Source organism: Orcinus orca, chromosome 6 (genome assembly GCF_937001465.1).
Source record: "Orcinus orca chromosome 6, mOrcOrc1.1, whole genome shotgun sequence".
Lineage (NCBI taxonomy): Eukaryota > Metazoa > Chordata > Mammalia > Artiodactyla > Delphinidae > Orcinus > Orcinus orca.
Window position 1 is genome coordinate 30,910,119 of NC_064564.1, and position 11,495 is coordinate 30,921,613.

An 11,495-nucleotide genomic window follows, 5' to 3' on the forward strand; every position below is an offset into this window, starting at 1 on the left:
TATGACTTTGCCATCTTTAAAACATACAGTTCTTCCGCCTCCCCCTCCCTGCCACTCATAGAATGTTTTTAATTTAGTCTTTGATTTTTTTTCTCATCATCAATTACTGTTATGTATTCTCAGGCAAAATACTGTATAGGTGATGTTTTGTCCTTCTCAGATAACTGTCCCTTACAGGTGATGTTAATTTTGATCATCAGTCAAACTGCTGCGTGATTCTCCACTGTATCATCACTGCTTTTTTTCCTCCCTGACAACTAATAGACAGTCTATGGGGAGATACTTTATGGTCATGCAGATACTACTCTTCATTAAAATTTCTGCCTATATTTAGCACCCCTGGTGATTCATATCTGATCTACTTTTTACTGTGGTGGTTGCAAAATGATGATTTTTCAACTCCAGCACTTCCCTTTACATTTCTCAATAAGCATTAGTCCTTGTGCTTGAGAAATATATCTCCCTTCACCCCTGTGTATCAATATATGTGTATATGTGTACATATATATTTACTATAGATATGGTATCATTCATTCTTTTTTTTAAAGGTTTATAATTCTTTACTCTTCTTTTCATATTTTTGAGCACTTCCTTATATTCAGGGATAAAAAGACTTTCCAGGCTTAAAATATACCTCTCCTGCCCCAGGATGAAAATTTAAAAATAAATAAATACATGCGTGTTGAAAGCATATTATGTACTTTGTACTGTATTAGTCTCTAAGAATATAATTGAACAAAAGATACATAGTTTCTGACTTCATGAAGCTGACAAACTAGTAAATGAGCAAAACCAATAACGTGTGGTGAATGATGATGGGATAAATGCTATGGGAATGTAAGTGCATACCTATTACGTGGCAAACATTGTACGTGCTTAGTATGTAGCAGTGAACAAAACAAAACATCTCTGCCCTCATAAACTTATCTTCTAGGAAGAGGAAAAGGCAATAAATAAACTGATATATAAAATGAGTAATATATTAGGTAGAGATAAATGGTATGGGAGAAAATAAAGTGGGATGGGAAATAGAGAATGTACAGGATGAGGGAGAGGTATCCATTTTTAAATAGTATGGTCAGAGAAGGCCTCACTGAGAGGGTGACTATGAGTAGGTCAGGGAGCTAAACTTGCCTAATTGTACCCAGCTGGTTACCAACTCTAGGTACTCTCTAAAAATGAATCCTATTTTTCCTTGTATTATAATCACTTAGTATGCATATCTTATCCTTAGTGTAAATCACAAATATGTGATAACAAGGACAGTGTACCTTCATATAACAAATTTTGTTGGGTTTTTTCCTTTAAACTAATGACTAACCACTGAATTAGGAAAGATATTTAAACTCTGTGGAGTTCTATCTGCAAAATGAAGAAACTGGATAAAAGTATTTGCAAGCTTCTGCCCCATTCCAAAAGTTTATATGAAGAATAACAAATCAAAGAATAAAAATATTTCTGAGAAATAATGCAACTTATTGGAATTGGAATAATAGAGCTATTAGAAGAATATCCATGAGCTAGGTCTCCCCTTTACAACATGGAGTGATTGCCAATATTTGGGGAATGCTTCTCAGCAAAACTGGATCTACAAAGCACTGTTTCTCTGGGCCACCCACTCTACATGGAATTACTTCATCTTACAGATTCCCTATTGTGTGATATTACTTGTGGCATAGATTCCTAAACTCCTTCAGTAAGAATACATGCCCACCACTGTTTACAATATACTCAACTGATCGAGTTACAAGGATTCTTTGAGAATGAATTCTATATGCCAGATGCTTTCTTCACTATTTTTGTTGTTATTTTTGAAGAAAAAAAAAGCACAGAAAAGCATAAAAAGCTATAACTGGAAGGGATTTAGGACAAAACTACTCCTCAGATTAGTCATTGTACAGGTAAGCTGAATGATTATTATGCAGACATGCTCGTTTTTTGTATGTCTGAGGCAATTTAGGTCATTTTCCAAGAATCACAATTGAATTAATCCCCTTACTGACATCCACAAGTTACTTACTATCCCAAGTCCTGATAAGTTCACCAAGATTAGCTTCAAAGCAGCTTCAGAGGGCCATTTACTCAGTGAAGAGCTGCACCAAATTAGTCACCTTCATAGAAATATCACTATAGCTTCCATGAAGACTAGTTTGGTGAGGTCCCTCTGAGAAGCAGTTCCAATGAGTTTATTAACTCATGGTTACAGGACCATTTGGCTGAGTGACCAAGTATGGAGAGAATAAACCTCACCACTACTGTGTATGTGTTCTGGCGTAGTCTTTTTGCTATCTACAGGAACCAACAGCTTACATGTGAAATAAACATCTATGCTCATATATACTACATGGCTAATGTTTAAAAGTTAGTAATAAGTGCATGGGAACCTATTTTAATAGGTTTTTAAAAAAATTATTTGAGTATGGTAAGGCCAACAGATCAGGAAGATGATTACCATTGAAAAGGTAGTTTGTTACTTAGTGGGTTCCTAAGAGGGAGGGGTACATCATGCCACTGGGCGCCGCAGGGAGAAGCACTAGAGTAGGTCAGGAGACAGAGGGAGAATGGGAAACTGGTCAAGAGCCTTTACTGTGGTTTCTGAGGTAAGGAAAAGGTGAGTCAGTGTGAGGAGGCTTAGGTTGGCTAGTTTGAATAATTTCAGGAGGCTGTGGGTCATAGGGGCTGTCACTAGATACCTCTGGTACCTAGCCCTGAGCAAGTGGATACGGGAATAGCAAATATAAAGGAGGTGGTTGAGATCTGGGTTCTGGACTGGTTGTATCACGTTAGAAAAGCATTCAGGAGCAAGTTGTTTACTATCTCTAGGAATGGGCTAACCTTGGGAGGCACAGTTTCTCCAGGGTCAGCAAGGCCCCAGATGTCAAAGCATCAGAATACAGAAAATAAAAGACATGATTAATACAGAGCCCTGGCTGAGTTCTTTTAAAATTCAAGGCATAGATGTCAGTGAAACTAGCAGAGTAAAGTACCTTTGAAGATTCTCTCCTCCGTAAAAGCAACAAAACAACTGGCCAAAACTGTCAGAATCAAATTTTTTGGAATTCTAGAAATGAACCAAAGGGTTGTAGCAATCCAGGGAGCATTTATTCAGGAAAAATGGCAGAATCTTGATAACAAGAGTGAGCTTTGTGTTTTTTAAATGCCCTATACCTATCTCTCCTTTACCAGCTCTGTGTTAGCCTTGACAACAAAAAGCCTGTAATCCTGGTGATAACCAGCAAGACTGGCAGCCACCAGAGGGAGCAGAATAGGTTCAAACTCCTTCAAAGCCACATTCCCAGTAAATTGTCATTGTTTGACCTGTTTCTTTATTCGCTGGAAGATCTCACTTTGAAGGCTGTATTTATTTGACCTGACTCAGAACTAATCTAGTGTGAAAGGTTTTTCTCTGGGAGAATTTGTTGAAGATATTTGGAGGCTTTTTTTTTTTTTGGTCCATGCTATGAAGCTTGTGGGATCTTAGTTCCCTGACCAGGGATCGAACCTGAGCCCCAGCAGTGAAAGCACTGAGTCCTAACCACTGGACTGCCAGGGTTGCCCTGGAGGCAATTTTTAATTAAAAATTGCTCTGGAGGCAATTTTTAAACTTCATGGGTGCCTGAGGCGGTGGATAACAGCTGGGGCAATTAATAGGTTAATGAAAAAGCTTAAAAGGAAAAGCTGTAGAATGCAATGGCTAGGGACTTCAAAAATCTCTGACCTATCCCTGGGAATCTAGAAGGCTGGGTTGTGTGCATGCTCAGGGAAGACCTGAGATGGCCTAAGTTCTCACTACTGGCTGACCGTGAGGCTGTGCAAAAGCAGGAAGTGAAAGCTAAGGTAGTATTGTCATTTGCCTTGCTGAGTTTTGTTTTGTTTTGTTTTGTTTGCGGTACGTGGGCTCCGGACGCGCAGGCTCAGCGGCCATGGCTCACGGGCCCAGCCGCTCTGCGGCATGTGGGATCCTCCCGGACCGGGGCACGAACCCGCGTCCCCTGCATTGGCAGGCGGACTCCCAACCATTGTGCCACCAGGGAAGCTTTGCCTTGCTGAGTATTGAAGCTATGCCCAACAGAAAGCCCCTTGGCAAAGACTTGGAGACGTGGATTCAAGGTGTTTAAGTAAATCTCTGTCCAAATATTAGCTAATTGAGCAGAGACTTACATAGTCACGCACAACAAAAAATAGACTCTACAGATTGGTTCAGAAAAGTCACTAAACCAACAAAAGGAACAAAAAGCACAACAGCAAACCCTCGGGAGAGGGGGAATCTGATTCCAGGAATTGCCACACTATAGTGTTTAAAATGTTCAGTTTTCAACAAAAATTACAAAACAGGCAGAACGAAAAACAAAATAAGAAAGTAAGGCCCATGCACAGGGAAAAAAGTAATCAATCAATAGAAACTGTCCCTGAGGAAGCCCAGACTTTGGATTTATTAGACAAAGAAACTGTTTTAAATATGCTCAAGGAGTTAAAGGAAACTGAGTGAATGATGGCTCTGGCAGCAAATTTTCTTAATTTTCTTCATGTGAGAATGTCTTTACTCTCATTCTTGAGGAAGCGTCTTTCTGGATATAGAATTCTAGTTTGACAGTTCTGTTCTCTCAACACTTAAAAAATGTTGTGCCACTTTTTCTGGCCTCCATGGTTTTTGATGAGAAATAGACAGTTATTCAAACCATTGTTCCCTTATTTGTAATGCCTCATTTCTCTGTGCCTGCTTTCAAGGACTTTCTTTGTCTTTCATTTTTAGAAATGTGATCATCATTTCTCTGGGCTTAGACATCTTTGGGAATCTGTAGGTATATTTTTTTAGTCAAATTTAGGAAGTACTCAGTCCTTTTTTCTTCAAATATTTTTTCAGTCCCAGGCCCTTTCCCCTCTCCTTCTGAGGCTGATGACATGAAGGTTAAACCTTTTGTTATTATTTCACAACTCTCTGAGAGTCTCTTACCGTTTTTTCCCCCAATCTTTTTTCTCTCTGTTGGTATGAATAATTTCTATTGGTCTATCTTTAAGTTTCTTTCCCCTGCCATCTCCATCCTGCTATGGAACACTTCTGATGAGGTGTTTTTCTTTTTTTTTTTTGGCTGCATTGGATCTTCGTTGCTGCACGTGGACTTTCTGTAGTTGCGGTGAGGGGGGCTACACTTTGTTGCAGTGCGCGGGCTTCTCATTGAGGTGGCTTCTCTTGTTGCAGAGCACAGGCTCTAGGCGCGCAGGCTTCAGTAGTTGTGGCACGTGGGCTCATTACTTGTGGCTCGTGGGCTCTAGAGCGCAGGCTCAGTAGCTGTGGCGCACGGGCTTAGCTGCTCTGCAGCATGTGAGATCTTTTTATGATGTCTACATTATCTATATTTTATTTTGATGTTCATGATTTTATTGTCATTTGAGAAACCACAGCCAAATCTAAGGTCGATATTTGCCTCTGTGTTTTCTTCTGAGAATTTATAGTTTTAGCTTTTATATTTAGGTCGTTGATCCATTTAGAGTTTAGAGCATATGGTGCAAAGTAAGGGTGCCACATCATTCTTTAGTATTTGGATATCTGGTTGTCCCAGTACCAGTTTTTGAAGAGACTATTCTTACCCCCATTGAATGGTTTTGGCACTCTTGTTGAAAATCAGTTGACCGTAGATCTATGATTTTATTTCTGGACTCTCAATTCTCTTCCCTTTATCCATGTGCTTATGCTTTTGCTTTTGCTTATTACCAGCAGTACTAGTTGCCTAATTGGGAGGATTAGGGACATGGCTCCTCTTTGGCATTAGGGTTCTGTACTGCATGGTTTCCCTTTTCTCATCTTTTTTTTTTTCTTTTTTTTAACTGCATCAAAAATTTTGTTGCCTAATTTTTGAAAACTTTTGCTATTAAGTAATAAACCACAAAAGAAACTTTATTAATATTATGTCCAGTAGATTAAATTGCATGATTTTGAACACTGGCTTTTTTCTATTGAGATATAGTTGATATATAACATTATATTAGTTTCAGGTGTACAATGTAATGACTAGATATATGTATAAATTGTGAAATGATCATTACAATTACTCTAGTTAACATGTATAACCACATAGTTACTTTTTTTTTTTCTGATGAGAACTTTTAACATTTTCTCTTCTAGCAACTTTCAAATATACAATATAGTATTATTAACTACAGTCACCATGGTGTATATTACATCCCCATGACTTACTTATTTTATAACTAGGAGTTTGTACCTTTAGACCACCCTCACCCATTTTGCCGACCTCATAACCCCCTGCCTCTGGCAACCACCAATGTGTTCTCCGCAACCGAGTTTGTTTTTTGTTTGTTTGTTTTTTAGATTCCACATACTAGTGAGATCATACAGTATTTATCTTTCTGTCTCTGTCTTATTTTACTTAGCATAATGTCCTCGAGGTCTAGCCATGTTGTTACAAATATCAGGATTTCCTTCTTCTTATGGATGAATAATATTCCATTAGATAGATAGATAGGGATATGTATCTCCCTGTGTGTGTATATCTATCTGTCTATCTTGGAGGAAATCAAGAGTAATATTCTAGTGAACACACAAATAAGAAAGTGAAACAGCTTTATTGCACTTATGGAGAAAGTTTTAGTGGTCTGGATAGAAGATCAAACCAGCCACAACACTTCCTTAAAGCCAAAGTGTAATCCACATCAGGGCCCTAACTCTCTTCAATTCTATGAAGGATGAGAGAGGTGAGGAAGCTACAGAAGAAAAGTTTGAAGCTAGCAGAGTTTGGTTCATGAGGTTTAAGGAAAGAAGCCATCTCCATAATATAAAAGTACAAGGTGAAGCAGCAAGGGCTGATGTAGACACTGCAGCAAGTTATCCAGAAGATATAGCTAAGACAATCCATGAAGGTGGCTACACTAAACAACAGATTTTCAATGTAGACAAAACAGCCTCATATCGGTGGCTTCAAAGCTTCAAAGGACAGGCTGACTCTCTTGTTAGGGGCTAATGCCACTGGTAACATTAAGTTGAAGCCAGTGTTCATTTACCATTCCAAAATTCCTAGGGCCCTTAAGAATTATACTAAATCTCTTCTGCCTGTGCTTTATAAATGGAAAGCCTGGATGACAGCATGTCTGTTTACAACATGGTTTACTAAATATTTTAAGCCCATTGTTGAGGCCTACTGCCTAGAAAAAAGATTCCTTTCAAAATATTATTGCTCATTGACAATGCACTTGGCCACCCAAGAGCTCTGATGGAGATGGACAATGATATTAATGTTGTTTGCATGCCTGCTAACACAACATCCATTCTGCAGCCCATGGATCAAGGCGTCATTTCAACTTTCAAGTCTTATTATTTAAGAAATATATTTTGTGAGGCTGTAGCTGCCATAGGTAGTGAATTCTTCTGATGGATCTGGGCAAAGTCAGTTGAAAACCTGGAAAGGATTCACCATTCTGGATGCCATTAAGAACATTCATGGGACTTTCCTGGTGGTCAAGTGGTAAAGAATCCACCTTCCAATGCAGACGTGGGTTTGACCCCTGGTTGGGGAACTAGGTTCCCACATGCCATGGGGCAGCTAAGCCCACGTGCCACAACTACTGAGCTTGTGTGCTCCTCAACTAGAGAGCCCGCGTGCGGCAAACTACAGAGCCTATGTGCCCTGGAGCTTGCACACCACAACTAGAGAAGAGAAAACCCCCAGGCAACAGCTAGAGGGAATCCTGTGTGCTGCAACGAAAGATCCCGCATGCCTCAACAAAGATCCCACATGCCGCAATTAAGACCCTACGTAGCCAAAAGAAAAAAGAAAGAACATTCATGATTCATTGGAAGAGGTGAAAAGATCAACATTAACAGGAGTTTGGAAGAAGTTGATTCCAACCTTCGTGGATAATTTTGAGGGGTTCAAGACTTCAGTGGAGGAAGTAACTGCAAGTGTGGTGGAAATAGCAAGAGACCTAGAATTAGAAGTGGAGCCTGAAGATGTGACTGAATTGCTACAGTCTCATGACAAAACTTTTAATGGATGAGGAGTTGCTTCTTATGGATGAAGAAAAAGAAAGTGGTTTCTTGAGATGGAATCTACTCCTAGTGAAGATGCTGTGAAGATCGTTGAAATGACAAAAAAGGATTTAGACTGTGACATAAACCTAGTTGAGAAAGCAGTGGCAGGGTTTGAGAGTATTGACACCAGTTTTGAAAGAAGTTCTGTGGGTGAAATGCTATCAAACAGCATTGCATGTTACAGAGAAATCGTTCATGAAAGGGAGAGTCACTTGATGCATCAAGCTTCATTGTCGCCTTATTTGAAGAATAAGGGTGGTGGTTGCCACAGCCATGCCAACTTTTAGTAAACATCCCTCATCAGTCAGCATCCATCAATGCCGAGGAGAGACCCTCCACCAGCAAAAAGATTTGCTGAATGCTCAGATGATGGATAGCAGTTTTTAGCAGTAAAGTGATTTTTTTTCTTGTGAACTTTTTCCTCTTTATTGTGAATATTAGATCAGTTTAATATTCAGGAGTCCTCAATCAGATATGGACTGATTGGGTCCAGATATATAACAAGTGTATTTATATCTTATAGAAACTTAGTTTTAAGCTGAAATATAATAGACATACAATATTATGTTAGTTTCAGGTGTACTACATAGTGTTTTGACATTTTCATACATTATGAAATGTTTCCCATGGTAAGTCTAGTAACCATCCATTCCCACACAAAGTTGTTACAATTTTATTGACCATATTCCTTATGCTGTATATTACATCTCTGTGGCTTATTCATTTTATAACTGGACGTTTGTACCCTGCACCTATTTCTCCCCCACTCCTGAAGTATTTTTTAATTAAGATATGTACCTTGTTTTTTTAAATTAATTAATTTATTTTTATTTATTATTTTTAGCTGTGTTGGGCCTTCATTGTGGCACACGGGCTTTCTCTAGTTGCGGCGAGTGGGGGATACTCTTCGTTGCGGTGTGTGGGCTTCTCATTGCGGTGGCTTCTCTTGTTGCAGAGCATGGGCTCTAGAGTGCACGGGCTTCTCTAGATGTGGCACGTGGGCTCCATAGTTGTGGCTCGTGGGCTTTAGAGCACAGGCTCAGTAGTTGCGGCGCACGGGCTTATTTGCTCTATGGCATGTGGGATCTTCCCAGACCAGGGCTCGAACCCGGGTCCCCTGCATTGGCAGGTGGATTCTTAACCACTGTGCCACCGGGGAAGACCTGTACCTTGATTTTTTTAGACATGAAGCTATAGTGTAACATAACTTTAATATGCGGGAAACTAAAAAAATCTGTACGATTCGCTTTATTGCGATGTTTGCTTTTTTGTGGTGGTCTGGAACTGAATCTGCAATATCTCTGAAGTATGCTTATATTCAGATCCTCTGCCTGTTTTATCTGCTTGTTTGGATTTTTTGCTATTGGGTTATGTGAGTTCTTTATATATTTTGCATATTAACCCCATCAGATATTTGGTTTGCAAGTACTTTGTCCCATTCGCCAAGTTGCCTTTTCATTTTGTTGATGGTTTCCTTTACTGTGCAGAGACTTTTTAGTTTGATGTAGTCCGTGTTTATTTTTGCTTTGTTGCCTTAGCTTTTGGTGTCAAGTCCAAATAATCATCACTAAAACCAGTGTCTTCACTCCTCATCTTGTATGACTTCTGCTGGCTAGAAGGAGCAGTCTTTCCGGCCTTTTTGTTTGTTTTTTTAATTTCAGTCTGCTCTAGCATACAGATTGGGATGTACAAGAGGTAAAAATGAACCCCAAGGAACTCATTATCTGGTCCTCCCTTAATTCCTGAAGTCTCTACCTGTTTTGCTTCTTCTGTCCACATATCAGAATCTTCCAATATTTGTTTTATGTGTTATTTCCATGTTTCTAAATTGTAATTAATGGGAACATTCAGGTTCAATGTGCTTACTCTACCGTGACTAGAATGGGAACTCTACTCCCACAATCATTTATTGAATGAATGATTAAATGAACACATGCATCTTGCCTATAAGTTGCTCAGAAGTGTTTGTAGGTGTCAATATAACAATAGGTATAGTATTAAGAGAATTGAGCTAAATTCCTATGGGAGCTTATAGGCATAGGAATGAAATTATTTCTAGCTATTTTGGAATAGGACATATGGTGTGGTGGTGAGACACAATAATTCTGTGACACCAACTGGGTGTCCTGTAATTCAGTTCAATTCTGACACTACCCAGATTTAGCAGAGACCCACAGGTTAAGGGCAGAGTTCTCCATAAGACTGCTAGACTTCAGTAAAAGTTACAACCCAGAAACAGACAAATGGAAACAATTCATAGACCAAGGTCTAGGGGTGGGGTGGGGTGCCGTGGGGGCTGGGGTAGGAGGATAGACATAGAGCTTCTGTGCCCTCTCTTCATGGAATCTGGGCACATCAGCCTCCTAGCACATCCACATGTTCACCAACCTGAAAGTGCCACTGAGTTTTGTTGTCCAGACGTTTTATTTGGGTTACCTTACATAGGCATCATGATTGGCCATGTGATTAAACTCCTCTAGCTCTCCTCTCTTCCCTGGAGAACTGGTGAGCCCACAGTTCCAACTTTTTAATCATGTGGTTGGTCTTTCTGGTGAACAGTTCCCATCCTAAGGCTACCTAGGGACCACCTTGATTCACCTCATTAGCATAAAAAAGGCACTCTTGTCACTCAGGAATTCCAAGAGTGTTTGAAGCTCTGTTAGGAACTAGTGACAAAGACCAGATATATTCTTTATTATACCACAGGTCATCAAATGAGATATCGAGGAGAAAGTGGCATTTGTGTGATATCTTGAAAGCTGGGTAGGATTTAAACATTTGAAGATGGAGAAAAGGGAATTCCAGCCTGAGAAATCACACAGGGGCACATACTCCAAAGGGCAGAGTTCAGTGTATAGAAATACATTAAGTACTTTTTTAGCTTTAGTTTCAGATCTATAAAAAGCAATAATAATACAAAGCCAGATGGAGCACTTAAATGAACGATAATAAACGATATTTATTAATCATAGAGCCTTTTATTTTTACAGAGCAGAAGAAAGAAGAGATCTGTTTATGTTTTTCCGAAGCCTACACTTCTTTGTGGAATGGTGTGAATATCGTAAGCGCACATTTAAACGTTTCAAGGTAGAGTCTAAAGTCTTTCAATTTAAACGTATATGGAAAGTGAAGCTGATGTTAATTTGGGGGTTTAAGATAACATTCTTAAAGTTTTCAAACAATAGAAAATGTTTTTATTGACTTCTAGATTTGCAGTTATTTGGAATAAATGAAGGAGGAATGCTTCTGTACAAGTCAGTTAACCATTTATATTGAAAGAATATAGTCTTATATATATATATATATAATATATATTTATTTTACAGTACACACTTTGAAAAATTAATCTGTCAAGGACACGTGAAGTAAAATGCCAAATGCTAATGAAGGACATAGGCATAGCAGCCTTGTAACGTCAAAGTGTAATCTTTACTTCCTGAGACACACTCTG

General features: G+C 39.1%; 1 protein-coding gene across 2 annotated transcripts in view; it reads left to right on the forward strand.

Moving 5' to 3' along the window:
* Nucleotides 1-11,495, forward strand: part of CENPP (centromere protein P) — a 223,162-nt gene that overhangs the window by 48,219 nt on the left and 163,448 nt on the right. For both annotated transcript variants that reach the window (XM_033413619.2, XM_004284117.3), the window contains exon 5: nucleotides 11,035-11,131. In XM_033413619.2, the coding sequence (XP_033269510.1) occupies nucleotides 11,035-11,131 (97 nt within the window). The remainder of the gene's footprint in view (nucleotides 1-11,034; nucleotides 11,132-11,495) is intronic.